The following is a 27,553-nucleotide window of genomic DNA, read 5'->3' as shown; positions in this document are numbered from 1 at the left end:
TGTCTCCGAGCTCCAAAGTGAAGTACTGAGGGCTGAAGTGGATTTTGAGTTGGTCTGAGATCAGCCATGATAATACGATGAGGCCGGTGGCTTGCCAATGCTAACTCTGGAAAAGGATTTGGTCTGCGGCTTGTTCAAGGGCATGGTAAAATTAAAACAGAGTACTGGAGAAATAAGTGGCAAGCTGCATCGCCAAGTAACCATTCTGACCTTGAAGTCAGGAATTACCACCGCCGATTTCTCATGATTGAGGACCAAATTGCATGCTGCATAGAAATAAGGTATGATTAGCTAATAATTAGATGCAAATGCATGGAAATAAGGTAGACACCACTTATTTGTGACATTCAGAACTTGCTCTTGAAACCTGAAGGAAAAAAAATTGGATACTATTTTTCGATATTGAGAATTAGATTTTCCCGTTCACCACAATTTTTTTCATATTTTTCATCATTGCCATTCAAGAGCTGGGAATGTTGTGCTCATCCTTTTACAGGTATAGGATTGCCAGCTTGCCAGTTTATACGAGGCCTAGGCTTTGCACTCCAGGCATGAGGTGTGGTCTGTTGACTCTCCAAAAGTTGAAACCTGCTGCAGATTTTTGTCATAACTAGTTACAAAGGCAAAATCAGAGTATAAGTAAAATAGTTTTCTTCATTACTTCAATCATCTTTATTTTTCTTGCTCACGCTATCTCCATCTATTTGAAACGGAAAGTGGACTCAGTAAAGAATCTCTGGCTAGTAAGCAATCCAAGAATATTGTTCTCTCTATTAATATGAAGTGATTGCCTGCTGCAGAACAGTGCACACTACAGGTACAAATTGCCACAAGGAGCCCAATTTTGTTTAATTGGAAGTAACAGGTATATATCGGTCTTAATTTCCAGTCAGAGCTTTGGGGGTGCTGAAGAAAAGAAATAGGATGTGCTACAAAAGTTCCAAGTCCAATGCTGTATTGATCCAGGTAAAGAACTGTTCTTTGCCATCGACAAAATTTGTCCAAATTCAAACTAAATTCCCATTTTCTGGAAAGCTGAATGGAAAATGGAAATCCATAGTCAAAATGGATGTATATGGATGGACTGGGATATTGAAACAATAAGTCCCTCAAATAATTAAAAATCTATTCCATAGTGGACTGGAAGAGTAAAGAATTTATGTAACCTGTCCTCAATACTAAAAAAAATCAATAGTACTGCATGCTAATCTCCATGCTGGTCCACACAACTGATTATGCATTCTTTAGCTGATGGAGTAAACACCATCATCAACCATTCATCAATGTGTAGTGTGCTTTCAACTGACAAAGCAGTTTTGCAATGTAAAATAAAGACTTGAAATGAGAGAGAGAACTTATTTCTCCAAAATAAAATAAGAAAATTATTATCTTGTTTTAATCTGTTGAGGTAGTAACTGTATTGCTTCTTTTATTTATACAATGACCTGATATTCCATTAGGTAAATGTGGCAATTCCTGTAAAATGTAATGTTACACTTCTACATGAGTTCTGATTGCAACTTCATCAATAGCGTTTATTAGTTGATAATAATTACATTATTACTTTTTATATCGTTATTAGCTTCAAAGGCATTTAAAGTGATGAGAGAAATTAGACATTGTTAAGATGAAGTCTGAAATTGGGAGAGTTTGGTGGGGGAAGAGAAGGTGGGAAGCTTGCCAGAACTTCTCGTAATCAGCAGCAAGTTGACAGTGGGCTTTCTGCCCAAATTAATACTTACGACAAGGAGTCCCAGCCTCCAAGAGCTGCCAAACAAGCTGGCAGCCCCAAAGCCCGGCAGCATCCATGGCCTCTCCAACTCCTAGAATGGTGAATCCACGGCAGGAAAGTCAATTATTGTTTGGGGATGCTCTTGTTTGGGGGACTAGGAGAGCAGGTTTGGAAGCATAGACAAGCCGATGGCTTTCAGGGACCACTCCTCTGTCATAGGTCCAGTCCCTCGAACATGCACAGATTGAGGGATCCCCTGCCAAATGACAGTCTATGCACATTGTTTAATGTATCATATACACTGATTTCCATCTCTCCTGCAGGTGAAATATGAGTAGTCCAGGCACAATGAAGGAGAAAGTGAGGACTGCAGATGCTGGAGATCAGAGCTTAAAAACGTGTTGCTGGAAAAGCGCAGCAGGTCAGGCAGTATTAAAGGAGAAGGAGAATCGACGTTTCGGGCTTATGCTGCCTTTGATGCTGCCTGACCTGCTGCGTTTTTCCAGCAACACATTTTCAGGCACAATGAAGCCCTTATGTAATCATTAAAAGCCTCAACTGACAGCGAGGCAGGAAGATGGCTATAAGCCCTCCCACCCAAAACGTAATTCAAGCTAGGGCAGGAAGGTGGTGGGTTCTAGTCCATCAACATATTGCCTAATTAATTTCCCCTCCTGCTCCAGGTTTGTCATCTCCAACCCAGAGAAATTCAGCTCCCAGTCCTAATTCCATCACAGATTGTTAATGCTGAAAGGACAGGTTTGCTAAATCATTTTTGCACGGCATACAATATTTTCACTCACTTGACATTGTAAGTGCATCGAGTCATAACTAGGAGTGTGTTATGGCAAAGTAGTAATTCCATAACTCTGGGCAAGAAGGTCTGGGTTCACCTGCCCTGAAAGCTTAATTTATATGTTCAAAAATGTTGATTAAAAATAGGTCCTATTTGTTATCATAACCTAAAGACTTCTTTTGCACATGCATGACTAGCATGACTCAAACACACATGTTCATTAAATGTGCCAGTGAATCTACTGTATACGTGAATTTAAATTGCCAGAAGTGGTGTCTAACCATTTGAATGTCACAATGTCGCAAAAACCACACTTTCACCCTCAGGTTGTGATGTGATCAAGTTTTAATGCCATAATGTCACCAGAACCACGCATGCTCCCAGTCAGATAATGACATCATTGCATTTTTGTGGCATGATTTAATCACAATGCGCATGCATGGGATATCTAGAAAATATAATTATTTTATTGTGGCCGACCATACATTCTCTAGACGCATCAAGAGTTGAGCTAAATCCTGTACGTGTGTGAACACACAGAAACACGTATGCACACTCGAACAGGAATCGTTAAATACTGATCAGAAACAAGAGTATGAGTCAGTTCTTTGCTCGCTGGAGTTTTCTAATTCCACTCTGCCAAGTAAACACAATGGACATTTTTTTTGACCATGTCATTGTAGGAGTTCAGTGACATAAAATAATAGCAAATTATAGGAGTGTTTAAGGGAAGGGTTAATCCAAATGAGACAAACCCTTAGGGAATCATCAAAGTGATACATGAAAGCTGCAGAGATGATAGAACAAACTACCAGTGGCATCAACCAAAAGCAAATGTGCATAGAAAATACATGATGCCAATTAATGATAAAGCACCTACTCGAGCATCTCAACAATCCTTAGAGACCAACACAGCAGAAGTTATCTGTAAAGACATAACATCTGGTGCTTATTATCTTGAACATTCTTCTCCAACAGTAACAATGTCACATACACAAAACAGAAGGTTTTGAACTGTATGTACAGGCAGTTGGAGCTAAGGGAAATTGCAAATACATTTTGATGCACAATTTTCCATCTGTCTGGAACTTCATTGTGCCAAAATCAATTTGTGGCATTTTCTGTATTCTTTTCTATGTACAAAATCTTTGCATATCTTGTGCATATGTTATATGGATCTATATTTATTTATTAAATACAAAACTTTTGTATTTAGGGATATCAATATCCAACTATTCAAAGTTTTCATTTATCATAACAGTGAAGACTAAATTGTGGAAAAAGGACTCTGAAATAAATAAAATTAAATAATTAAACATGGCTCCACAAGCAGTGGAGGACTTAACGAGGATTTGAACATGCATTTTCACACAGTTTGTAAATTAGGGAGTTTACCCAAATAGTACTGTGAGCCTTGATCTCCATTTTAATCATGGATGGACATAGCATGTTAACCAAAAACACACTGTAACTTCACCTGATACTTCGTATATTGCCTCTCCTGACACACTCATTCTTATCTGCTTGCCACTCCCTTTTCCGATCCCATGTACCCTCCTGCTTCCCTCGTCCCTCCCCCTTGCTCTCTCCCCCATTTGTTTTACTTTTCTGAATTTCTTGCTTCCCACTGCTCATTGTCTCACTCACTGTCCCTTTCCACAACAAGGACTTGAGAGTGGCAGGGCAAGAAGAAAGCAGTAAAGGGGATCAGAAAGAAATGTCGTGAGTGCGAGAGAGGGTCAGCATGCGGGAGGGAGGGAGGTGGTCAAGAGGTAGTAACGGGAAGGAGAAGGGAATCAGTAAAGGCAGTGAGCAGCAGTAGTAAATGAGTGGATCAGAAGATGAATGTGATATCAAGGAGAAATGAGGTAGCCAACAAGCAGGTGACAGACAGGAAGTTAAGAATAAAGGGGAATAAGTGCTTAGAGCAGAAAATAGAAAATTGATTTTCAGGTCAGTTAGATTCAAGACAAGAAATAGGTTTTTGATGAAAATTTACAGGTCAGGATTGTAAGCAATTATATACGTACTTAAAGGAAAGGGATCTTGCTTTCCACATTGAAGTTTTAGGAGCATATTGGCCTGAATCTTCCAACCTGGATCCAAATCCATATTTGATGCAGACCAATCTAAGACTTGCCCACTTACCTAGTCAAAGCAGTGTAGTCCAGTCCAATAACCCATGCAAACAGCAGCAGAAAGGATTGGCACTGAAAACAAATACCTACTTGCAGCAGTAGATACTGTATTTTGCAGTTAAGAGGCCTAAAGTCACTTTGACAATTTCTGAGATAAGATCAATGTGAGGTAAGTGAGGGAGTACAGAGTCAGGTTGGTGTCAGAGAGGGTGCCACATGTGTGAGAGATAGGGTACCAGGTAGGTGGGGGATAGAATACCAGTTGGAGGAGGGTAGAGTATAAAAGCAAGGTCTGGGGACAGGAGAATATATCGGAGCCCAATAACCAGGGATTGCTGCTCCAGAAAGAGTCTGCTGTGCTTGGATTTGGGGTCAGCGTTACTGTGTTCAGGTCATGGGAAGAGTTTCTGTGCTTGGATTAGGTCTGTGCTCATGTTGGTAGGTGGGCCTGCTGAGCAGCAGGCAAGGGTGAAGTCCTGAAGCAGCATTAGGGCTGGTGTTTTCTGTTCCTGACCTGGCTAGCAGTGGTCAGATAGGGTCTCAGACAAGTGAGTCAGGGCTTAGAATAAATCAGGGGATTGGGAAATTTTTGAGGACAGGCAAAAAATGGCGAGGATCAGTGGAGGGTTGAGTTGAGTCAGGGAGAATTGGGGTAGGCGAAGGTCAGGGTTACAATAGGGAATTGGGGGTTTGGCAGGGGGATTATTGTTTGGGACTCTGGAGTATTGTTCTGTGGGGGGGGGGGTTCAGCGGTCAGGTTGGGTCTGGTGTCTGGGGAGAGTCGGCTAGGAAGGATTTCATGCAGATTTTAATCCTTCTAAGCGTTCCTGGGTAATTATGAATTCTCTGAAGTCTTAAAGTTAAAGACTTCTTCAGGATATTTCAGAAACTGGAAGTTTCAATTTCTAGGGCAATTCCCACAGAGTCAGCTGCACTGGGACTTCATATGGTCTCAATATGCAATCTCAGTCCATACTGCTTCAATGGTCATCTTCCTATTAGAAGATCTAGACCATTAAGAATGATAAATGAGAGATAACTGTATAAACACGTGTATTTTTAACAAACTCTCAACATTATGCCATGACTGTTAACCTTCAACGTACCCTCTTTGCCTGTTATAACAATGTTTTGGGAACATGTAAATTGCATCACAATGATACAGTGTTATATATTATGTCTCAGATACAAAAATCATAAATAATTTCAGCTGTATTAGAGATAACAGTATCCTAAACTGTTTCAATATTGTTTTTCTGCCACGCTGGCACCAAGGGCTATGACTCACAGTCAGAGTAAACCGACCTGATTTGCTTAGCTGGAACCTCTTATTGAGGGAAAGTGGCAAATGACAATAAGCCCAACAGAGGCAGTTTCAGACAATATTATTCAATGCAGGAGTTACAATGTGCACTCTTGCTTACCCATGGAAGCATTACTTGTGTTCAGAACTGTCTCTAATACTTATGCATAAAATTAACGTACAATATGCTTCACCAGTACAAAGTGATGAAAACATATAGAAAATTAAAGTACTATGGATGTTGCAAAAATAATTAAAAACAGAAAATTGGTAGATCTACCAAGTTGTGCTAGCAGTGCCTGTGAAGAAAGAAATAGAGTTAACATTTAAGCTCAGTGATCATTCAACAGAATTGGAATAAATTAGAAATGTTCGGCATGTTCCACATCTGATCTCCACTTTTTTACTTGCTCAAAACCGATAACAATTTGAACTTTACTCAGCTCTGATCAAATGTCCCAGGCTATAAAGGCTGGATTTTTATGGAGTTGGGGAGACTCCATAGAGGTGTGAGGTTTGACTCTGTGCTTTCAGGATGCTGGACATAGGGATTGGGATGGGGACATAGCCTGGCACCAGAGTCAAGGAAGTGGGTCATGGGCATGGTATACCATAAGTGGGCATAGGGCATATATGATAGGTGAATCTATGTGATGGATGAAGGTTAGGGGATCTTATTTTTATCAGTATGTTTGGGAAAAATTGCGTTGGGGTACTGAGTTGGGGATATTTTATCAGTCCACCTCAGTATTCTTTAGTTGCCTCCACCTTCTTTCCCAGGACGGCTAGCCAAACTGCAATAAACATTTCATCTTTCTTAGCACTTGTTCTTGAGGTGGGCAAGTTGAACCAGGCATTTTCACAACTGCTACTATCTCCTAAAGGAACAAAACTCTATTTGTCTCTCCATAAATGCTGACAGATCTCCTATGTATTTCCAACACTTCCTGTTTTTATTAAAAGTTAGGAGGCATGTATGAACGCAATATCAAGAAATCACTGTGAATCATTAACACATAATTAGCATATGTGTTAGCTGAAAAATGTGTTGCTGGAAAAGCGCAGCAGGTCAGGCAGCATCCAAGGAGCAGGAGAATCGACGTTTCGGGCATAAGCCCTTCTTCAGGAATCCTGAAGAACGCCTTATGCCCGAAACGTCGATTCTCCTGCTCCTTGGATGCTGCCTGACCTGCTGCACTTTTCCAGCAACACATTTTTCAGCTCTGATCTCCAGCATCTGCAGTCCTCACTTTCTCCTATATGTGTTAGCTCTAAAACATAGAACAACTTAAGCCTTTAGTTGGTTTCTTCATAGTTAGTCAAAAAATCATGCCATTGGAGGCATTTTGTGGTGAAAAGAATATTGTGAGACATACAATTCAATGCTGAGAAATTAGAGAAGAGAGTGAAATTATCTTGAAGTTGAGGAGTAGGTGAGGTGAGGACCCTAAGACAGGCAGTCAGCATCATTTTAAAAGGGGAGTTGTCCAAGTTCTTGAAAACAATACAAGAGGAGAGTCTGTATTAGTAGCTACCTCCTGTAGTTGGCTCATACTAACACTTAGGGCAAGAAACTGATTGTAATTACTGGTAAGTTTTTCATCTGCTATAATTATACGAAATAGATTTAAAAGTTATGGGGTGTGTAGGGATTGGAACCAGGTTGACCTTGTTGACTACGACATAATTGATTACGATTGTTAACCTGGGCCAATCAGGAAAGTCCTGGCTGACCAATATAATCAGGAGAAGCACCACCGCAGTTAGGCCGTAGTGTGGGGATAAAAAAAAGAACAGGAGATAAGAAAAAATTCCAGATTACACTGTTAAAAAAAAAATCAGGAGATTAGAATCTCCTCAGTTCAGGTAACTGACGTCAAACTGGCTGGCTACAGCCAGGGTACTGTGCAAAAGTAAATAAAGGGTGACTTGTTGACGGGATACCAGCCTCTCTGCAGTTATTTCAGGGGGGCAGGTCAGAGTTGTATATTTTATGGTTTGTGTGCACTCATGGACACACCATGTGCCCCAGAAAAATTTATCTGCAGGACATGACACCAGCTGCACAAGCTTGAGCTCCGGGTTTCAAAAGTTCTTCATCCATTGGGAGAAGATCACATGGATTGCACGTTTAGGGAGGTGGTCACACCACAGGTTAGCAGTATGCTGGTAGCAAGGGTAGGAGTGACTGCCAGGCAATAAGATAATTACGCAGTACAGCAGTCCTCTTGCTTTTTAATTGGCATTCCAATTTGGATACTGGTGAGGGCAGTCGTTCTTCAGGTGAAAAGAGTCTGAGCTAAGTCAACGGAGAGCTGAATGAGTGAACACATGACTGGAAAACTGGTGTAAGAAGGTGAGTATCAGATTTCTGGATTATTGGGACCAGTTCTGAGGAAGGTGCAATCTGTGCAGGCTAGACTGTCTACATCTGAGCAAGTTCAGGATAAATATCCTGGCAGGGATATTTGCTAGTGCTTTTGAAGAGAGTTTAAACTAGATTGGCAGGGAGTTAGGGACCTGAGGGAAAATTCAGAGCAAAGATGGAAAACAGAAACTTAATGACTGGCTCTAAAAGACAGAGGAGGCAGAAGTTAAAAAAATGTATAGCACAGAAAATTGGTAATATTAAAAAGTATAAACGTAAACCCAAGGAGTATAATGAATAGAATTGATGATAGACACACTGTAGTATGAAATCATTGCTATGATGGAAACCTGGCTTAATGAGGAGCAAATAGTAAATATCCTAAATTGGGGGAAGGCAAACTTTACGTGGCTGAGAGACGATATAGCAAAAGTGGTCTGGTTATAGCTACTTGAAGAAAGTTAGTGACAAACCAATGGGATGCATTCAAAAGCACAATTCTACTCACACAGTGTGTTGCCAAATCCAGAGTACCCTATCTGGCTATCCAGAAACATACCAGCAAAATAAAGCAGAAAAATAGAGGTCATGAAAATCTCAAAAAATAACACATTGGGGAGCTTAGTGGAACACAAAAAGAAAAGGGTGAAATGAGAAAGGAAATTAGGTAAGCCAAAGGAGGATACAAAAATTATTGGCTGGTATTAAGGAGAATACAAATATGTTTTAACAGCACATCAAAAGCAAGAGGATGACCAAAGAAAGGGCAGGTCCTATCAGAGATGTACATGGTGCCTTGTGCATGAATGCAAAACATGTGGGCAGGGTTGTCAGAGAGTCTATAGACTTTGTCTTTGCAAAGCAGAAGGATGATGCATACATTCTAGTTGAAGAGGAAGGGAGTGAAATATTAGGTAATATAAGCACAATGAGAAGGGAAGTACTAATACTTGAGGGTGAATAAAAACCAGGGCAAAATGAGTCATATTCTAGACTGTTGAAGAAATCAAAGGTAGAAATAGTGGATGCTCTGGAGATCATTTTCCAATCGTCATTAGATGCAGGAAAGGTCAAGGCTAAATAGTTATAAGCTAATGAGTTTGATTTAGAGTCATCGAGATGTGCAGCATGGAAACAGACCCTTCGGTCTAACTCATCCATGCCAACCAGATATCCCAACCCAATCTAGACCCACCTGCCAGGACCCGGCCCATATCCCTCCAAACCCTTCCTATTCATATGACCATCCAGATGCCATTTAAATGTTGCAATTGTACCAGCCTCCACCACTTCCTCTGGCAGCTCATTCCATCCACCCTCTGCATGAAAATGTTGTCCCTTAGGTCTCTTTTATATCTTTCCCTTCTCACCCTAAACCTATTCCCTCTAGTTCTGGAAACCCCCACCTCAGGGAAGAGGCTTTGTCTATTTATCCTATCCATGCCCCTCATGACTTTATAAATCTCTATAAGGTCAGCTCTCGGCCTCCGATGCTCCAGGGAAATCAGCCCCAGCCTATTCAACCTCTCCCTACAGGTCAAATCCTCTAACCCTGGCAACATCCTTGTAAATTGTTTCTGAACCCTTTCAAGTTTCACAACATCTTTCCGATAGAAGAAGACCAGAATTGCATGCAATATTCCAAAAGTGGCCTAACCAGTGTCCTGTATAGCCACAACATGACATCCCAATTCCTGTACTCAATACTCTGATGAATAAAAGGACAGCATACCAAACACCTTCTTCATTATTCTATCTACCTGTGACTCCACTTTCAAGGAGCTATGAACCTGCACTCCAAGGTCTATTTGTTCAGCAATATTCCCTAGGACCTTACCATTATGTGTATAAGTCCTGCAAAGATTTGCTTTCCCAAAATGCAGCACCTCGCATTTATCTAAATTAAATTCAATCTGCCATTTCTCAGTCCATTGGCCCATCTGATCAAGATCCTATTGTAATCTGAGGTAACCTTCTTAGCTGTCCAATTTTTGTGTCATCTGCAAACTTACTAACTGTACTTCTTATGCTCACATCCAAATCATTTGTATAAATGATGAAAAGTAGTGTACCCAGCACCGATCATTGTGGCACTCCACTGGTCACAGGCCTCCAGTCTGAAAACAACCCTCCACCACCTCTCTCTGTCTTCTATCTTTGAGCTAAAAATCAATATTGAGGGTTAACTTGGAGAATCATGATTTAATCGAGGATTGTCAGCCTGGTGTTGTTACGGGAAGGTCCTGCTTTACTAACTTCATTGACTATTTGTGGTAGTAACAAGGATTAATGAGGGTAGTGCATTGGATGTTGTCCACATTTTATTAACAATTGAGACAAATCTTACATGGCAGATAGTTACGAATAAAATAAAGGCCCCATGGAATACAGGGGAATGTGATGAGTTGCATCTATAATTGGCTCAGTGACAGGAAACAAAAGGTAATAGTCGATAGATATGTTTATGAATGGAAGGATGTTTCTGATGGCATTCCATAGAGCTCATTTTTGGTTTCTTGCTGTTTGTGGTAATGATTCAGATATAAATATCAGAGGTATGATTAGGACATTTGCAGATGACACAAAAATGAGCTGGGCAACTGATATTGAAGATGATGACAGTCAACTGTCGGAACATCAATGGTTTGGTTGAGTGGTTGGAAAGTGACAGATTAGAAGTGCCAAATCTGAGGAAGTGTGAGGTTATGCATTTAACAAGGAGGAGAAAGTGAGGACTGCAGGTGCTGGCAAACAAAGCAAAGGAATATACAACAAGTGGGAGGCTATCAAGACCAGTAGAGGAATGACCTTGGAGCACATGTTCACAGGTCCCTAAAGGTGACAGAACAAGTACATAAAGTAGTAAAGAAGCATATGGAATGCTTGATTTCATGGGACAAGATACTAAATACAAGTGCAGAGACATTATGCTCAAACTATGGTTAGGGCATAGCTGGAATCTTGTAAACAGTTTTGGTCACTATATTACAGGAAGGACACTACCACAATTCTCTCTCTTGACAGAACACTGAGGCAATCTACAAGAATATTGCCAAGGCTTTATAATTGCAGTTATGTGGAAAGAAGGTTAAGTGGTGACTCAACCGATGCTTACAAAATAATGGGAAGCCTGGCTAGAGTAGACAAGAAAAATCTGTTTTCCCTAACAAAGATACCAAGAGATATCAAATTTGTCGCGTGTCTCGCCCATAGATGTTCAAGGTTTGTGTAAAGATTTGCAGCTTGGTTGCCGATTGCGGTAGTTGTGGGACTCCGTCAATATCACATTGACCTGGACCCAATATACCATCCACTGCAAAGAGCATCCAGAATCGGCAACAGGAACGATACCAAATAAATTCTAACCAACACAGTACAGCAGTGCTTCACAGCACTGAGGATGTGACCCAGATAGAGGACTAAATGTCAGCAAAGCAACTTCCCAGCTCAGCGAACACACCCACAACTACTTAAGAGATACCAAATACCAAAGGACCACAGATTTAAGGTGATTGGTAGAAGGATAAGTGGGGGTATGAGAAAAAAAATTTCACCCAGAGGGTGGTGGGTTCTGGAATTCACTGCCTGGATGTTTGGAATTGAGGAAAAAACCCTCAATCCATTTAAAAAGGAACTTGGATCTAGACCTGACGCATGTAAGGCTATGGACCAGTTCTAGTGAGTGGGCAACAAGTTTATTTAAAACTGAATGGTCTTTCTCTGTGTTGTAACTTCTTCATGATTTTATGTTCTAAGTAATTGCTTCCAAGAACCTAATTTTGATACCAAAGTGTGAAATGCCTGTGTGTTGTCCTTCACCTTTACTGGACCCATTTATACTCTTAACAAGCATAATGGAAAGGATTATTCATTGGAAACTTCCTTTTTCTGACATCAAATCTATTTTTAAAAATGACATTAGTATGTCATAGTGATTAACAATTAAGGATTCAATTACGTATCTTGTTAAGAGGATGGTGGCTCAACTTTGAAATCAAATCCATCATTAAAGCTACAAAGAAACATAAATTACCCTATTACAGAACAGTACAATTGTTAAAAAAATCATTTTTCAGTCATAAGGGGGCTCTTTACAAAATAATTATTGGTATCAATTTTAACATCAGAGCAGTACTAAGGGGGAAATTCAGTGTACAAGTGCTTCAACATTAAAGAAAACATAAAGAACTGCAGACGTTGGAAATCTGAAACAAAAGAACAAGTCAGGTAGTATCTGTGAGAGAGCAGATAATTTCATTTATCATGTAGACCTTGAATCAAAGTGGAAATAATTACAAAGAAGCAGCATTTTAAAAATGAACAGAATTTTGTTGTGCTTCTTCTTGAATTCTGCTGATCTATAAATATTTGATAAAGACTATATCAAAAATAATGGCAACTGAGAATATCATGATCAGTGGGGCAAGACATTAGTAACATGGCATTGATGAGGAAGCAAACAGAATTATTGGAGCAGTTTAGAGAAAGAAGTGGCAGGAAATAGGGGTGATATGCAAACAAAATAGTGGATGAGAGAGGATGGGATGTGAACAAGTGGGAATATAGCAAGGGGGAAGGAAGGACAGCAGCAGGCTGACAGAGCAGAGGGGGAAGAGATAGTGGGAGAGAAAGAGCAGCTATGGGAAACTGTAATATAAGTGTTTTCTTTAAGTAATGAGGAACCTGACACATATAAAATGTTGACCCTGGATCCAAACCCCTGCCCCCATAACGAGTAAAAGCCAATTTCACTTGAGGACAGAAAATGACTCAGACCTAGATGAAATCTGAGTTCAGACAAACTCCATTTTCACCTGCGTGAGGGCCTATTACTGCAGAATGAGAATTACAAACTTTTGGATTAATTGGTAAGCTCGTGAAGGGCAGCAAAAATCTATGAAAATAGCCGTCTTGTGTCTGTGCGTAAATAGAAAATTCAAACAGTTTCAATAGCTAGATGTAAGTTTGTTTGCTGAGCTGTAAGGTTCGTTTTCAGATGTTTCGTCACCATACTAGGTAACATCAGTGAGCCTCCGATGAAGCACTGGTGGTATGTGTTTCAGTTTCCTTGGGTTGTAGATGTCATTTCCTGTGTGATGTCATTTCCTATTCTTTTTCTCAGGGGGTGGTAAATGGGATCAAAGTCAATGTGTTGGATAAACATCCAGAACTTCAATCTGAGCTACAAACCTTCTCAAAACTCACTAGTTTCATAGCTTTCATTGTTATCATTATAGCAAGATTAATTCTTTACTGCTTTCCACAATTTATCACTATCACAGGAACTGTAAGTTTTCTGTTTGAATGACAGTCCAGAAAAGGTTATTAAGAAGATTACCTTTTTGATGTTGGGATTATGAATATAGATGTTTGTTTCTATAAGGAATTGTATACTTGTCAGAATGCATAGAATAGTCTTTCATGAATGGGAACCTCTTTTAAATTCAGTGAACTATTTAATAAATATCTAGATTTTCATGTTGTCTTACCTCAACATGGCTTTTGAGATTTGCCCATGGTGGACATTGGATGTTTTTGGCATGGATACTGTTAAGGCAAATGGTTGAAGTCATGACTTGGCACTAAATTGACAATGGTGCTGTCAGGGTTATAGGGGTGGGTGCAGGGCATGGAATGGCTCTAACAATGTTGCATAGAGGCTCCAAAGGGCTATGAGATGGTTCGGAGCATGACTTGGCATGCAGGTACACAAACATACTAATTAGAAAGTTGTGTTAGCTACTTAGCCTGTCAAGTATACACCACCATTCAGTAGGATTATGACTTATGTGATTTAAACCTGAATTTCACATTTGTGCCTACCCTGATAACCTTTTACCTCTTTGCTTATCAAGAATCTATTTACTTCTAACTTAAAAATATTTAAAGGTTCTACCTCTTCTGCCTTTCAAAGAAGGACACTCCAAAGGCTCTCATATCAGAGAGAAAATAAATTCCTTTTCACTGCTTTAAATGGCTGACCCCTATCTTTTAAATAATCATCCCACATCTATGCTGTTAAATCTCCTCAGGACCTTGTATGTTTTAATGAAGTCACTTTAGGCTAGTAAATCTCTGAACTGCTTCCAATGCAATTGCAACTTTCTTTAAATTGGGAAACGAATACCATACACAGTACTCCAGAATTGCTGTCAACAATGTCTTATATAACTGAAGTACAACCTTTCGACTTTTGTATTCACTTTCCCTTATGATAAATAATAATATTTTATTAGTTTTTCTAATTACTTGCTGTGCCTGCACGCTAACCTTTTGCAAGAAGGGGTGGCATGGTGGCTCAGTGGTTAGCATTGATGCTTTACAGTGCCAGGGACCCGGGTTCAATTCCCACCTTGGGCAACTGACTGTGTGGAGTTTGCACATTCTTCCCGTGTCGACGTGAGTTTCCTCCGGGTGCTCCGGTTTCCTCCCACAGTCCAAAGATGTGCAGGTTAGGTGAATTGGCCATGCTAAATTGCCCGTAGCGTTAGGTGCAGTAGTCAGGGGTAAATGTAGGGGAATGGGTCTCTGTGGGTTGCTCTTCGGAGGGTTGGTGTGGACTTGTTGGGCCGAAGGGCCTGTTTCCACACTGTAGGGAATCTAATCTAATTCATGCATCTCAGATATCTGCAATCTTTCACCATGTGGATAATTGAGTTCCTTTCATTCTTCCTGCCAAAATGGACAGTTTCACAATTTCCTATATAGTATGCCATTTGCCAGATTTTTACTCTTATTTTACTGAATTATATTGTTTTGTAGGCTCCTGCTTTCCGTCTCCTGCGCTTTTCAAATAAAGGAGTTACATTAGCTGCTATTGAATCTAGTGGAATTTTCTAGAAGAACAATCTTCACTTTGTTAACTATTATTTTTTAAATAGCAGTAGAACCACCTTCAATCTGTCTTCACAACAATTTTGGCTCTCTTTCTTTCCTTCTCCAATTTCTTCCTTCTTATTAACCACTGGGGACATTTGGGAGGTGTGGATTGTTGAGATTGGGCAGGGAGAGTTGGATGGGAAATGAAGCACAAGGGTTGAGGACTCGAGTGGCTAATCTTTAAAAAGAATTAAGTCCCAGAAAAGTGAGGTGGATTTTTTAATCAGCTCATCTCATACTCTCTCTGAATCATATCCAGAGATGACAGGCCCAATTCTTTCCCACAGATTTCATTTCCAAACACGTGGAATGCAGGTCCCACTATTTAGGGCATTTCTTCCCAAAGCAGACACAGTAAAGCATGAGATTTCTTGATTTTAACCACCTTTTCTCGAGCAAAAATCCAGGCTAGGAAATGGGGGTGCGGTGGGGGGGGAGGGAACAAAAGCGGGGAAGAGACGGAATAGACAGTGGGAGTAGAGAGCACAGTGAGGAATGGAGGAAGACAGCATAAGAGCACATAAGAAAGAAGAAGTGGGGAAAAAAGAACAAAGGGAAAGAGAAAAAGGGAAGCATGGGATTAAGAGTTGGAATGCAAGGAAGATTGACAAGGGAAAGGGAGAAAATGTATTGCAGCAGGTTTTGTTTGAGTCACTGGGGATAAGCACCATTTCCTTGCCTGGCTTCAAATATTTATATGCTGGATTTGGCAGCTCATGTCTCCTTTCATAGTTCTTTTCTTTCAGTTAATGGCTGCAAAAATCTAAGGATTTAAATATTATAGTCACTGACATGCCTGTCCAGAATAGGCAACTCTGATTCTCTCAAAAGCCAATGCACAAGTAGGCACATACACGATGGTTAGGGCAAAGTTGTATTTCACATTTTTATCATATTTATCTCCACCCAATTCTCTCTTGTCCATTATAGGTAGAGAAAAGATGGGCTAACATTCTTTGATTACCAGTCCTCTATCTGTTTTTACAACAGCTGCTGAAGGAACTGCTCTAAGTGCCTTTTTATACAAGTTTACTTTTGAATTGTATTCACTTTTACATATCTGCACATCTTTGTCAACTTCTGAAATATTGATGGAAATATTTAAGAACAACGGTTTCATTTGCTCTTTATTTAACATTCACTAACTATTGTGGGTCTTTCCACTTGGTCTGACCACCCATAACAGCCATATCCACCTAAATGAAGTGTACAGACAAATACTTACACCATTATTGTATTGAACAGTGCATACCACATCAAGGGCAATTAAGGATTGGGATTAAATGCTGGCTAGCCTGTAACATCCACACACAATGAATTAAAAGAGCTCTTGTTTCATATGTGAAACAATATGGCCTTGGCAAAATAAAATCTGTTTCATTTATAAATGCATTTACCTGTTTGCGTTTATAGCTTGGTGTTGTTATGTACGCCTGAGCAAACTCTAATTTGCTAAATACCCGATGCACACTGAACGCATTATGACAGCATTATGTTTATACTATTGGTCTTTATATGTGTAAGCATGACATATTCTGACATCAAGTTGAAGTTATTCAAGGTGCTTCCTGATCGTCTTTCAGAATTTCTATAATTGTATCTCACCGTAATAATTTTATTGGAAATATTTTTTCTCAATTACTGCTCTTGAAAACAAAAATATATCATTAGACTAGAAGGACTTGGAAAAGTTATAGCAAATTTATAACAAATGCTTTATTATCACAAAACACGTGTACTGTGATTAATCATATTCATGTGTCATGAAAAAATATTATATATGTTAGTAGTAGTAATTACAAGTATGGATTTAATGTATGCATAAGTATTTCAAGTTTAAGAACACTGATATAATAATGAATTCTATATGTTTAGATTTTTCTTGCAAATGACTCAACAGATGAAGGATCTAATTCCAATCTTTTTTTCTGTCAAAGGAAATCTTAAGTAGCTTACTCACCATGATGCACGACTCTCTTCAGCCCACTGATAATAGGAACCAGTGCAAGGTTGTCCTGGATGGTAGCCTACGTGTAGAATATATGCATTCTGTTAGATCTTCCTTGGCAACTGATAAAATGATCTTCAATTTTAATCTTTAAAAAAGGATCTTATCTGTCAGTTTTTAAAAAAAAAGTTATCTACTAAGATAATACTTAAATACAGAAGATTGAACATATAAGAAACTGACACTAATCAAATTAGGTTCTAGAGATTCAACTGCTTTCCTACAAGATGGTTGTTGTCTCTATCCCTTACCTTTAGCCAACAGATGTTCATTTCCATTTCAGTTGTCACCTCAATTATTCCAGTTCCCTTTTGTTTGATTTCCCATCATGCAATATGAACATTTCTATAATTTCTCTGTAAGTTCCACTGACTTTCTGCTCATACTGAGACTGTGTATCAGGAGAAACCCCACATTTCAGACAATGTGTTCAGGAAAACGAAGCAGGTAATCTGAGTAAAGCTCAGGGGATGATGCAATTTCTCAAGATAAGTTATTCATCCAGGCTTTTGTGTAAATTTGCAAACTAGAAATGGAATGGAAGATTTAAAACTCCTAATAAATATAAATCTAGAAGTATAATTTAAAAAAAAACAATTCTTTGTTTTATTTATAGCAGTAAAAGGAATAGAAGTAAGTCAAAACTGAATTGCGGTATTGTATTTTATTTCATATTGTAGCTGAGGAAACATTATACAATGCAAATAGTGAGGTGGAAGAGATAAGATTTATGAACATTTAGAGAGGCAAAAATTGATGAAGGAGAGTCAGCATGGTTTTGTGCAAGGAAAACCATGTCTCACAAACTTGATTGAGTTTTTTGAGGAAGTTACCAAACAGATTGATGATGGCAGCATAGTAGATATTGTTTATTTGGATTTTAGTAAAGCCTTTCACAAGGTTTTGTATTGTAAACTAATTAATAAAGTTAGGTCACATGGGATTCAGGGTGAGCTTGCCAATTGGCTTATCAGCAGGAGAGAGTAATGGTGGAGGGTTGGTTTTCAGACGAGAGGCCTGTGAACAGCGGTGTTCCACAGGGATCGATCTCGGTCCTCTTTTGCTTGTCATTTATATAAATGATTTGGATGAGAATATAGAAGGTATGGTTAATAAGTTTGTGGAAGATACCAACATGGGTGGCAATGTAGACCGTGAAGAAGGTTTTCTAAGATTACAAAAAGATCTTGATCAAATGGGTCAATGGGCTAAAAAATGTCAGATGGAGTTCAGAGTCGAATAGTGTAGTGCTGGAAAAGGACAGCTGGTCAGGCAGCATCTGAGGAGCAGGAGAATTGACATTTTGGCATAAATCCATCTTCAGGAATGAGGCTTGTGGTCCAAGGGGGCTGAGAGACCTATCACTTTCACCCCACTTTCATCTACCTATCGCATTCCCAGTTACCTTGCCCCAGCCCCACCCCTCCTCCCATTTATCTCTCAGTCCCCCGGTCCACAAGGTAAAAACAATGACTGCAGATGCTGGAAACCAGATTCTGGATTCATGGTGCTGGAAGAGCGCAGCAGTTCAGGCAGCATCTAAGGAGCAGCGAAATCGACGTTTCAGGCAAAAGCCCTTCATCAGGAATAAAGGCAGTGAGCCTGAAGCATGGAGAGATAAGCTAGAGGAGGGTGGGGTGGGGAGAAAGTAGCATAGAGTACAATGGGTGAGTGGGGGAGGGGATGAAGGTGATAGGTCAGGGAGGAGAGGGTGGAGTGGATAGGTGGAAAAGGAGATAGGCAGGTAGAACAAGTCCGGACAAGTCATGGGGACAGTGCTGAGCTGGAAGTTTGGAACTAGGGTGAGGTGGGGGAAGGGGAAATGAGGAAACTGTTGAAGTCCACATTGATGCCCTGGGGTTGAAGTATTCCGAGGCGGAAGATGAGGCGTTCTTCCTCCAGGCGTCTGGTGGTGAGGGAGTGGCGGTGAAGGCCCAGGACCTCCATGTCCTCGGCAGAATGGGAGGGGGGATTGAAATGTTGGGCCACGGGGCGGTGTGGTTGATTGGTGCGGGTGTCCCGGAGATGTTCCCTAAAGCGCTCTGCTAGGAGGCGCCCAGTCTCCCCAATGTAGAGGAGACTGCATCGGGAGCAATGGATACAATTAATGATATTAGTGGATGTGCAAGTAAAACTTTGATGGATGTGGAAGGCTCCTTTAGGGTCTTGGATAGAGGTGAGGGAGGAGGTGTGGGCGCAGGTTTTACAGTTCCTGCGGTGGCAGGGGAAAGTGCCAGAATGGGAGGGTGGGTTGTAGGGGGACGTGGACCTGACCAGGTAGTCACAGAGGGAACGGTCTTTGCGGAAGGCGGAAAGAGGTGGGAGGGAAATATATCCCTGGTGGTGGGGTCTTTTTGGAGGTGGCGGAAATGTCGGCAGATGATTTGGTTTATGCGAAGGTTGGTAGGGTGGAAGGTGAGCACCAGGGGTGTTCTGTCCTTGTTACGGTTGGAGGGGCGGGGTCTGAGGGCGGAGGTGTGGGATGTGGACGAGGTGCGTTGGAGGGCATCTTTAACCATATGGGAAGGGAAATTGCGGTCTCTAAAGAAGGAGGCCATCTGGTGTGTTCTGTGGTGGAACTGGTCCTCCTGGGAGCAGATCCGGCGGAGGCGGAGGAATTGGGAATACGGGATGGCATTTTTGCAAGAGGTAGGGTGGGAAGAGGTGTAATCTAGGTAGCTGTGGGAGTCTGTGGGTTTGTAAAAATGTCCCCGGTCCACAAGCCTCATTCCCAATGAAGGGCTTATGTCCTTCTCCTGCTCCTCAGATGATGCCCGACCAGCTGTGTTTTTCCAGCACCACACTCTTCAACTCTGGTCTCCAGCATCTGCAGGCCTCACTTTCTCCTCACAGATGGTGCCCAATGTGTATAAATGCGAGGGCAGGGCTTACACAATTAATGGTAGTGTTATAGAACAGAGGGACCTGGGTGCAGATACATAATTCTTCAAAGTTTGCATCACATATAGACAGGATGGTTAAAAAAGCATTTGTCATGCTTGCCTTCATTGCTCAGTCCACTGAATATAGGAATTGGGAAGTCATGTTGAAGTTGTACAGAACAATGGTGAAGCCTTGTCTGAAATACTATGTCCAGTGCTATTCACCCAGTTAAGGAAGGATATTATCAAGCTAGAGAGGGTTCAGAAGAAATTTTCCAGGATGTTGCCATGTATGGAAGGTTGGAATTATAAAGAAAGGCTGTGACTTTTTCACTGGAGCGTAGGATGTTGAGTGGCAATCTGATAAAAGTTTATAAAATAATGAGAGATATAGACAGAGTTAATGGTGGTTGTCTTTTCCGTAGCGGACGCACTTTTAAGGTGGGAGGAGAGAGATTAAGAAAAGATATAAGAGGCAATTTTTTTACATGGGGGATGGTACGTGTGTGGAATGAACTTCCCAAGAAAGTGGTGGGTATGCGTACAATTCCCACATTTAAAAGACATGTACTAAGAAAGGTTTGGAGGCATATAGCCAAGAGCAAGCAGGTGGGATTAGTTTAGTTTGGGATTATGTTCGGCATGGACTGGTTTCATGGAAGGGTCTGTTTCCGTGCAGTATGACTCTATGACTTTTCTTGGAACATTAAGATACTAATAAATAAAATTATAGAATAGATAGCACCATAGAGACATTATAAGTTGGAGACTTATATTTAACAGCACCAGATGCATACGTACCAAGTTTTCAAAATCAGGAAACATTGATCAATATGTGATAAATTTACACGAATAGGTCAGTTCCTCAGAGTACAGAGCCCTTGTGCACAGCCTCTTTAATGACATAATTCTAGTCAATGTTATTGAAAACAAGGTCAGCTAGACTGCTAAGAGAAAAGAAATCCAATCTGCAGAAAGCAGTTGATTTTCATGAGGCAGCTGAAGTTAGGATGATAAAGTTAAAATTAGCAATGCTGTAAGCATTATGAGTGGAAATATCAATGTGAGAGAAAAAAATTTAGATCTTGCTGATCATCAACAGGTCATGGATTTTAAATACTGTGATAAATTGGATGAGAAGAAAAACAACCGGCAACTGGCCAAATCTCATGGATTGTGAAAAATCATGTCTCTTTGATAGAGTGCAAATTCAAGCAAAAATCATTTTTGTCAAAGGATAAAATAGCTCACAAAGGAGAAAAGCAACCTGAGAGCGAGAAAAATATTTTTTATGGATCAATTCAGAAAACCGACTGTTCACTCACTTGAAGGTGAACAACATATTGTTTTAAATTAGATAAATTAACTGACTTTATATCATGTCACAGTAAATTTACAATTGTGTAAAATTGATAATATCTAATTCAAAATAGAAGGACATTAAGACAAATGTCAAAGCTATTAAACAATGAGTCCTTCAGTGTTTAGGGTTCTGATCATGTAAATCACTGGGTTGCAGAAAATAACTCACACAATCACCAACAATAGGTAAGCAACATAGAACATGTTGTCATATTTAAACACTCAGAATAAATGGCAAGGAAAAACAGCAAGGTGGAGGCAGATATTTAAACACTTGTAATGACCACTGTGAGCTAAATGAAATGGAAAAATTTAGGGAGTGAACTTCAACTTGGCTTCTCCCACTCTACCACCACATATTATGTCAAATTTATTCACTAAAAAAGTGTTGCACTTATACAGCATTTTTCACTCAACATAGGACATCTCAAGGTGCTTCACTGAGACAATTAGATATTTTGATGTGACACTGTTGTAATGTAGACTCAATCCCATTTTGTAATGTAACAGCAGAAGTCCCACATAGCAAGTCTATAAACTAGGCCGATGGCTCTGTTAACTAATTAATTCATTTGCTGTTTTGGGACATCACCATCTAAGCCATCATAAATGCCCTTGAGAACCACCTCCTTGAACCACCACAGACCATTAGTGTTGACCCTCAATGCTGTTCGCAAGGGAGTTCTGGGTTTTTGATCCAATAAGTGAACAAAGGTTGATATTTCCAGGTTAGGATAGTGTTTGGGTTGGAGGGGAATTTGCAGATACTGGGGATCCCACATATCTGTTGCACTTGTGCTTCTGGTTAATACACATAACTATGATGTTGTAGTTAATACAGAAACTTAGTTGAGAAAGGAGCAAGACTGGCAACTTAATGTTCTGGAATTTAGATGTTTCAGGTGAGATAGGGAGGGATAAAAAAGAGGTGGGGTTTGCATTACTGATAAGGGAGAATATGACAGCTGTACTAAAGGAGGGATGCTTCACATATATATGAATAGACAGGGATTAGAGGGATACAGACAGCATAGAGTTAAAAGGTTTTGGATTATGATGGCGTCATGTGTTGGCACAGTCTTTCAGGGCTGAAGGCCCTGTTCTTGTGCTGTACTGTTCTTTGTTTGGAAGTTGTTGTGAGTTAAGTCTGATGAGTTGCTGAAGTACATCTTGTGTGAGATATGCATTAATGACACTGTGCACTTCAGGTTTAGCATGTGAGTATATAAGGTGTTGGATGGACTACCAATTAAATAGACTGTTTTGTTGTTAAAAGAGCTTGTTGAGTGAGTTGTACTAATCCAAGCAAGTGCAGAATATTCCATCTTGCTTGCGGCAGTATTTCCCATGGATAACCACACCAACCCATCAATACTTCAGCCAGAATCAGATGCTGCTGCTGAAATATTGCAAAAGGGTCAGATCGCAGTTATCTTTGCAGACAGGATCATTGCGTGTGCATTGGCACTGACCGGAAGATCCTTGTATCCCAATTTGTAAAGACCTTAAAATTAACCACTCAACTTAACCAGTCTCCTTACTTAAGCCTTATATAAACTTTTAAGAAATGAAATATTAATATCCAAATTATTTATTTCAATAAGGAACAAGAAGACTCTAATCATCTTCATACGATTAAGCTTGCATGCTTAACATCTGTCCCATTCTGACATGATATTTTCATGCAGACATTCTACAATATTTAATTCAACTTCATTCTTGAAGGTTACTTTTTTATGGAAAGTAGTTTCATTAGTATTTTTTCATAAAGGTCCCAAATTCAATCCCGGTTGAGTTAGCTGATCTCAAAGTGGTAGATGATGTATTATATTTGGCTTACTGTACAGAAATTTGATCAAGTTCCCCAGTTCTGATCAGCACCTTGCAGCCTTTACTTTCTTTATTGGAAGTTCATGTGTGACAATTGAGCACTGGAGTCCAATTGGCCAAATATTGAATATTTCGCCAAAACATCAACGTTTGGGTTTATGGATAAATATTGGCTGATCAGAAGAGATACGAAAAGGTAACTAAAAATCTGAGAATTCGGCAATGGAGTCATAATCTTTGAGAGAATAAAAAACAACACAAAGCAGTGTTGATACCATTCAGTGATCCACAAATTGCTCATGGATGAAAAAATTAAAATTGTGGTATGATGCACTCTCAAGAGTTCAAAAATTCTTAAGGTGTTAATTGGTTTGTGAAAAACCTAGAAAACTATTCTCTAAACACCTGTCCAGAGATCTCAAAATATACCTCAGCAAAGTCTGAGAAGACAAACAATGCTAAGAAGAGCACATTGTCCAGAAGTATGGAAGATAAACAGATCATTGTAGAAAATCAAATAGTGGCTCACACATCTTGAAGTTATCTGCAATCTTGTGACCAATCTTGTGTCAATATGAATAGAAAATTCTGCCTTTCTTTTCTTCTCTACACATCATAACGGCAGGAAACTTGCCTGTATGGCAAGTTTCAGCTCTGAGAAATTATAAGATTTTGCTATTGACAATACAGTCAACAGTCCACTACAGCAACAGCAATTGGTTTGCTTCAGCTAACCCAAAAAACAAGTGGGCTGACACTATAATCAAAAACACATACTTTTCTCAAATAGGTACCAAGCAACATTATTGTGAGACACAATAGAAGAAATTGTCAGATTTATAATTAATAAATTTATAGCATCTACTAGCATTTATGGGAGAGACAATACTTTTTCTGTTATCATCAGTTTGCCTTCAATTCAATAATGCTGCCACACAAGTGAGGTTTTGTCTGGATCTTCATGCAACTCGACAGTCAGCGCATAGTGGAGAATGACCTACCTGATGTGCAGATTTCCTTCCTTTCCTTTTCTTCCCTGTTACAATTCTGTTTCATGATTAACACATGGTGACTCAAAGCATGAAGGAGCTTGTGACAAGTTGGCACCATTTTGAATAAACAGTAGAAATCCCAGTTACTAATGTCAATGGTTCCATGCTTTGATCAGAACTTCTGAGTGTCTTTGCAGCGTTTTCTTGGTCATCTGTGCAGTGTTAGCTACGAAAGATAGGAACTGAGTGAGGTTTGTCTTGACAAGGGGAGCTGAGATTCTCTTTGGTTTTCCACGTATAATATCCAATTCCATCTAAGTTAATTTTTTAGGAGTTTTGTTTGAATGCAAGGATACTGGCTTTTGCTTTTGGATACTTAGATGAGTTAGCATGACAGTATTTGTGTAAAACATCTATTAGAAGACAACACAAAACTTGTAAATGTTTTAGATGGTCCTCAGAGGCTACTGTCACACAGAGCAAAACTGAAGCTCAAAATGCTGACTTTAAATGTCTATATTCACAATGTAACTAAACAACCAAAAAGATGAGTATATTTCCTTCATTTCTGAGAAGATCTTACAAATTATACACATACATGCACCTTCACTTGGGTTCTCTGTCATTGTCAAGAGTATAGTGCTCAAAAAGCACAGCAGGTCAGGCAGCATCCGAGGAGCAGGAGAATTGTCATTTCAGGTATAAGCCCTTCATCAGGAAGGAGGCTTGTGGGTAGGTAACTGGGAAAACGATAGGTGGATGAAGGTGATGGAGAGAGAAGGTGATAGGCCAGAGTGGGCAGCGATGGATAGGTCCGGAGGGTCGGTCCGGAGGATGGTGCTGAATTGGAGGCTTAGGACTGTGATAATGTGGGGGGAGGGGAAATGAGGAAGCTGTTGAAATCCACATTTATCCTGTGTGGTTGCAGGGTTCCAAGGCGGAACATGAGGCATTCCTCTTCCATGAGTCGGGTGGTATCGGTTTGGCGGTGGAGGAGGCCCAGGACCTGCATGTCCTTGATGGAGTGGGAGGGGGAGTTGAAGTGTTCAGCCACAGGGCGGTGGGGTTTGTGGGTGTGGGTGTCCCAGAGATGATCTCTGAAATGATCCGCAAGAAGGCGTCTTATCTCCCTGATGTAGAGGAGACCACAATGGATGCAGTAAATGACATTGGTAGAGGTACAGGTAAATGACTGATAGCTGTGTAAGGATCTCTTGGAGCCTTAGACGGAGGAGAGGGAAGTGGTGTAGGCGCAGGTTTTGCATATCCTGCGGTGGCAGGGAAAGGTACCGAGAGTGGGGTGTGGAGGGTGTGGACCCAACGAGGGAGTCGTGGAGGGAATGGTCTTTTTGGAACGCTAATAGGGGCAGGGAGGGAAATATATCTCAGGTGATGGGGTCCGTTTGGAGGTGGCGGAAGTGGCAGAGGAAGATGTATGCGGAGGTTGATGGGTTGGAAGGTGAGGACCGGGGGGTTCTTGTTACGTTAGAAGGGGTAGTATACAAGGGTGGTGGTGAGCAAAGTAGAGGAGTGGCATCATCAACCATATGGGAAAGGAAGTTGCGATCATGGAAGAAGGAGGCCATCTGGGACATTCTGAGGTGGAATTGGTCATCCTGGGAACAGATGCGGTGGAAGCACATGAATTGGGAATAAGGGATGGTTTTTTACAGGAGGTAGGGTAGGAAGTGGTGTAGTCTAAGTAGCTATGGGAGTTGGTGGACTTGTAGTATATGCCTGTGGTTAGTCGGTCGTCAGAGACGGTGATGGAGGGGTCCAGGAAGGGGAGGAAGATTGTAAAGATGGTCCAGGTGAATTTGAGGTCGGGGTGGAAGGTGTTGGTAAAGTTGATGAACTGTTCAACCGCCTCATGGGAGCACAAGGTGGCACTGATACAGTCATCGATGTAGTGGAGGAATAGATAGGAACTGTGGAAGATGGACTGTTTCACGTATCCCACAAATAGGCAGGCATAACTAGGTCCATGTGGGTGCCCATGGCTACCCCTTTGGTTTGGAAGAAGTGGGATGATTGGAAGGAGAAGTTGTTGAGTCTGAGGACCAGTTCAGCCAGGTGGATAAGGGTATGGGTGAAAGGGTACTAGTTGGTACTGCATGAGAGGAAGAAATAGAGGGCTTGGAGACCTTCGTCGTGGCGGATCGATGTGTACAGGGACTGGATGTCCATGGTGAAGATGAAGCATTGGGGGCTGGGGAAATGAAAATCTTGGAGGACGTAAAGGGCATGGGTGGTGTCACGAACCTAGGTAGGGAGTTCCTGGTCTAGGGGGACAGGATGGTGTCAAGGTAGGAAGACATGAGTTCGGTGGGACAGGCACAGGCTGAAATAATGTGTTGACCGGGGCAGTCAGGTTTATCAATCTTCAGTAGAAGGTAGAATCAGGCAGTGCAGGGTTCACGGACAATGAGCTTGGAGGCTGCGGATGAGAGGTTGCCAGAGGTGATGAGGTTGTGGATGGTCTGGGAGATGATTGTTTAGTGATGGGAGGTGAGGTCGTGATCAAGGGGGCAGGTGGAGGAAGTGTCTGCGAGTTGGTGCCTGGCTTCAGCAGTGTAGAGGTCAGTGCACCATACTACCATTGCACCCCCGTTGTCTGTGGGTTTGATGGTGAGGTTAGGGTTGGAGAGGATGGAGTGGAGGGCTACGCATTATGAGGGTGAGAGGTTGGAGTGGGTGAGGCGATTGATGTCACAGCAACAGTTTGAAATGAAGAGGACAAGGGCAGGTAACATGCCAGCATGGGATGTCCAGGTGGATGGGGTGTACTGGAGGCAGGTGAAGGGGTCCTCAGTGGGTCGGCAGGTGTTTTGGTTAAAAAAGTAGGCATGGAGGTGGAGGCGGCGGAAGTAACATTCAAGGTTGCAGTGTGTGTCGAACTAATTAATCTAGGAGCATAGAGGGATAAATGTTTGTCCTCAGTGAGGGGGAGCACTGGGGGAATGGTGAAGATATGGCTGGGATGGGAGCTAGGACCTGGAGTGGGGTTGGAGTTTGAGGTGGGGTCGGAGACAGTCGCATGAATGGGCATGGTTATAGGGGCTGTAGTGACGTCACAAAGGGGGTAGAAGTAGTGCTTATGGCTGTATTAATGGGGGCAGAAGTGGCGTCATGGGCAATGAGTGCAACGTTACTGTTGGGCACTCGGAACTTAATGTGTTGCATAAGACAATGACAGAGATGCCGAGTGCCCAACAGCTCCCATCCCTGCCATATCTTCACCATTCCCCCAGTGCTCCCCCTCA

The 27,553-nt window shown here is 41.0% G+C and overlaps 1 protein-coding gene across 2 annotated transcripts in view; it reads right to left on the bottom strand.

Moving 5' to 3' along the window:
* LOC140483808 (receptor-type tyrosine-protein phosphatase gamma-like) overlaps positions 1-27,553 on the bottom strand; it is a 706,675-nt gene that overhangs the window by 238,033 nt on the left and 441,089 nt on the right. For both annotated transcript variants that reach the window (XM_072582431.1, XM_072582432.1), the window contains one exon: positions 17,177-17,243. In XM_072582431.1, the coding sequence (XP_072438532.1) occupies positions 17,177-17,243 (67 nt within the window). The remainder of the gene's footprint in view (positions 1-17,176; positions 17,244-27,553) is intronic.

Source organism: Chiloscyllium punctatum, chromosome 12 (assembly GCF_047496795.1).
Source record: "Chiloscyllium punctatum isolate Juve2018m chromosome 12, sChiPun1.3, whole genome shotgun sequence".
Taxonomy (NCBI): domain Eukaryota; kingdom Metazoa; phylum Chordata; class Chondrichthyes; order Orectolobiformes; family Hemiscylliidae; genus Chiloscyllium; species Chiloscyllium punctatum.
This window is presented reverse-complemented; position numbering and strand designations above follow the sequence as displayed.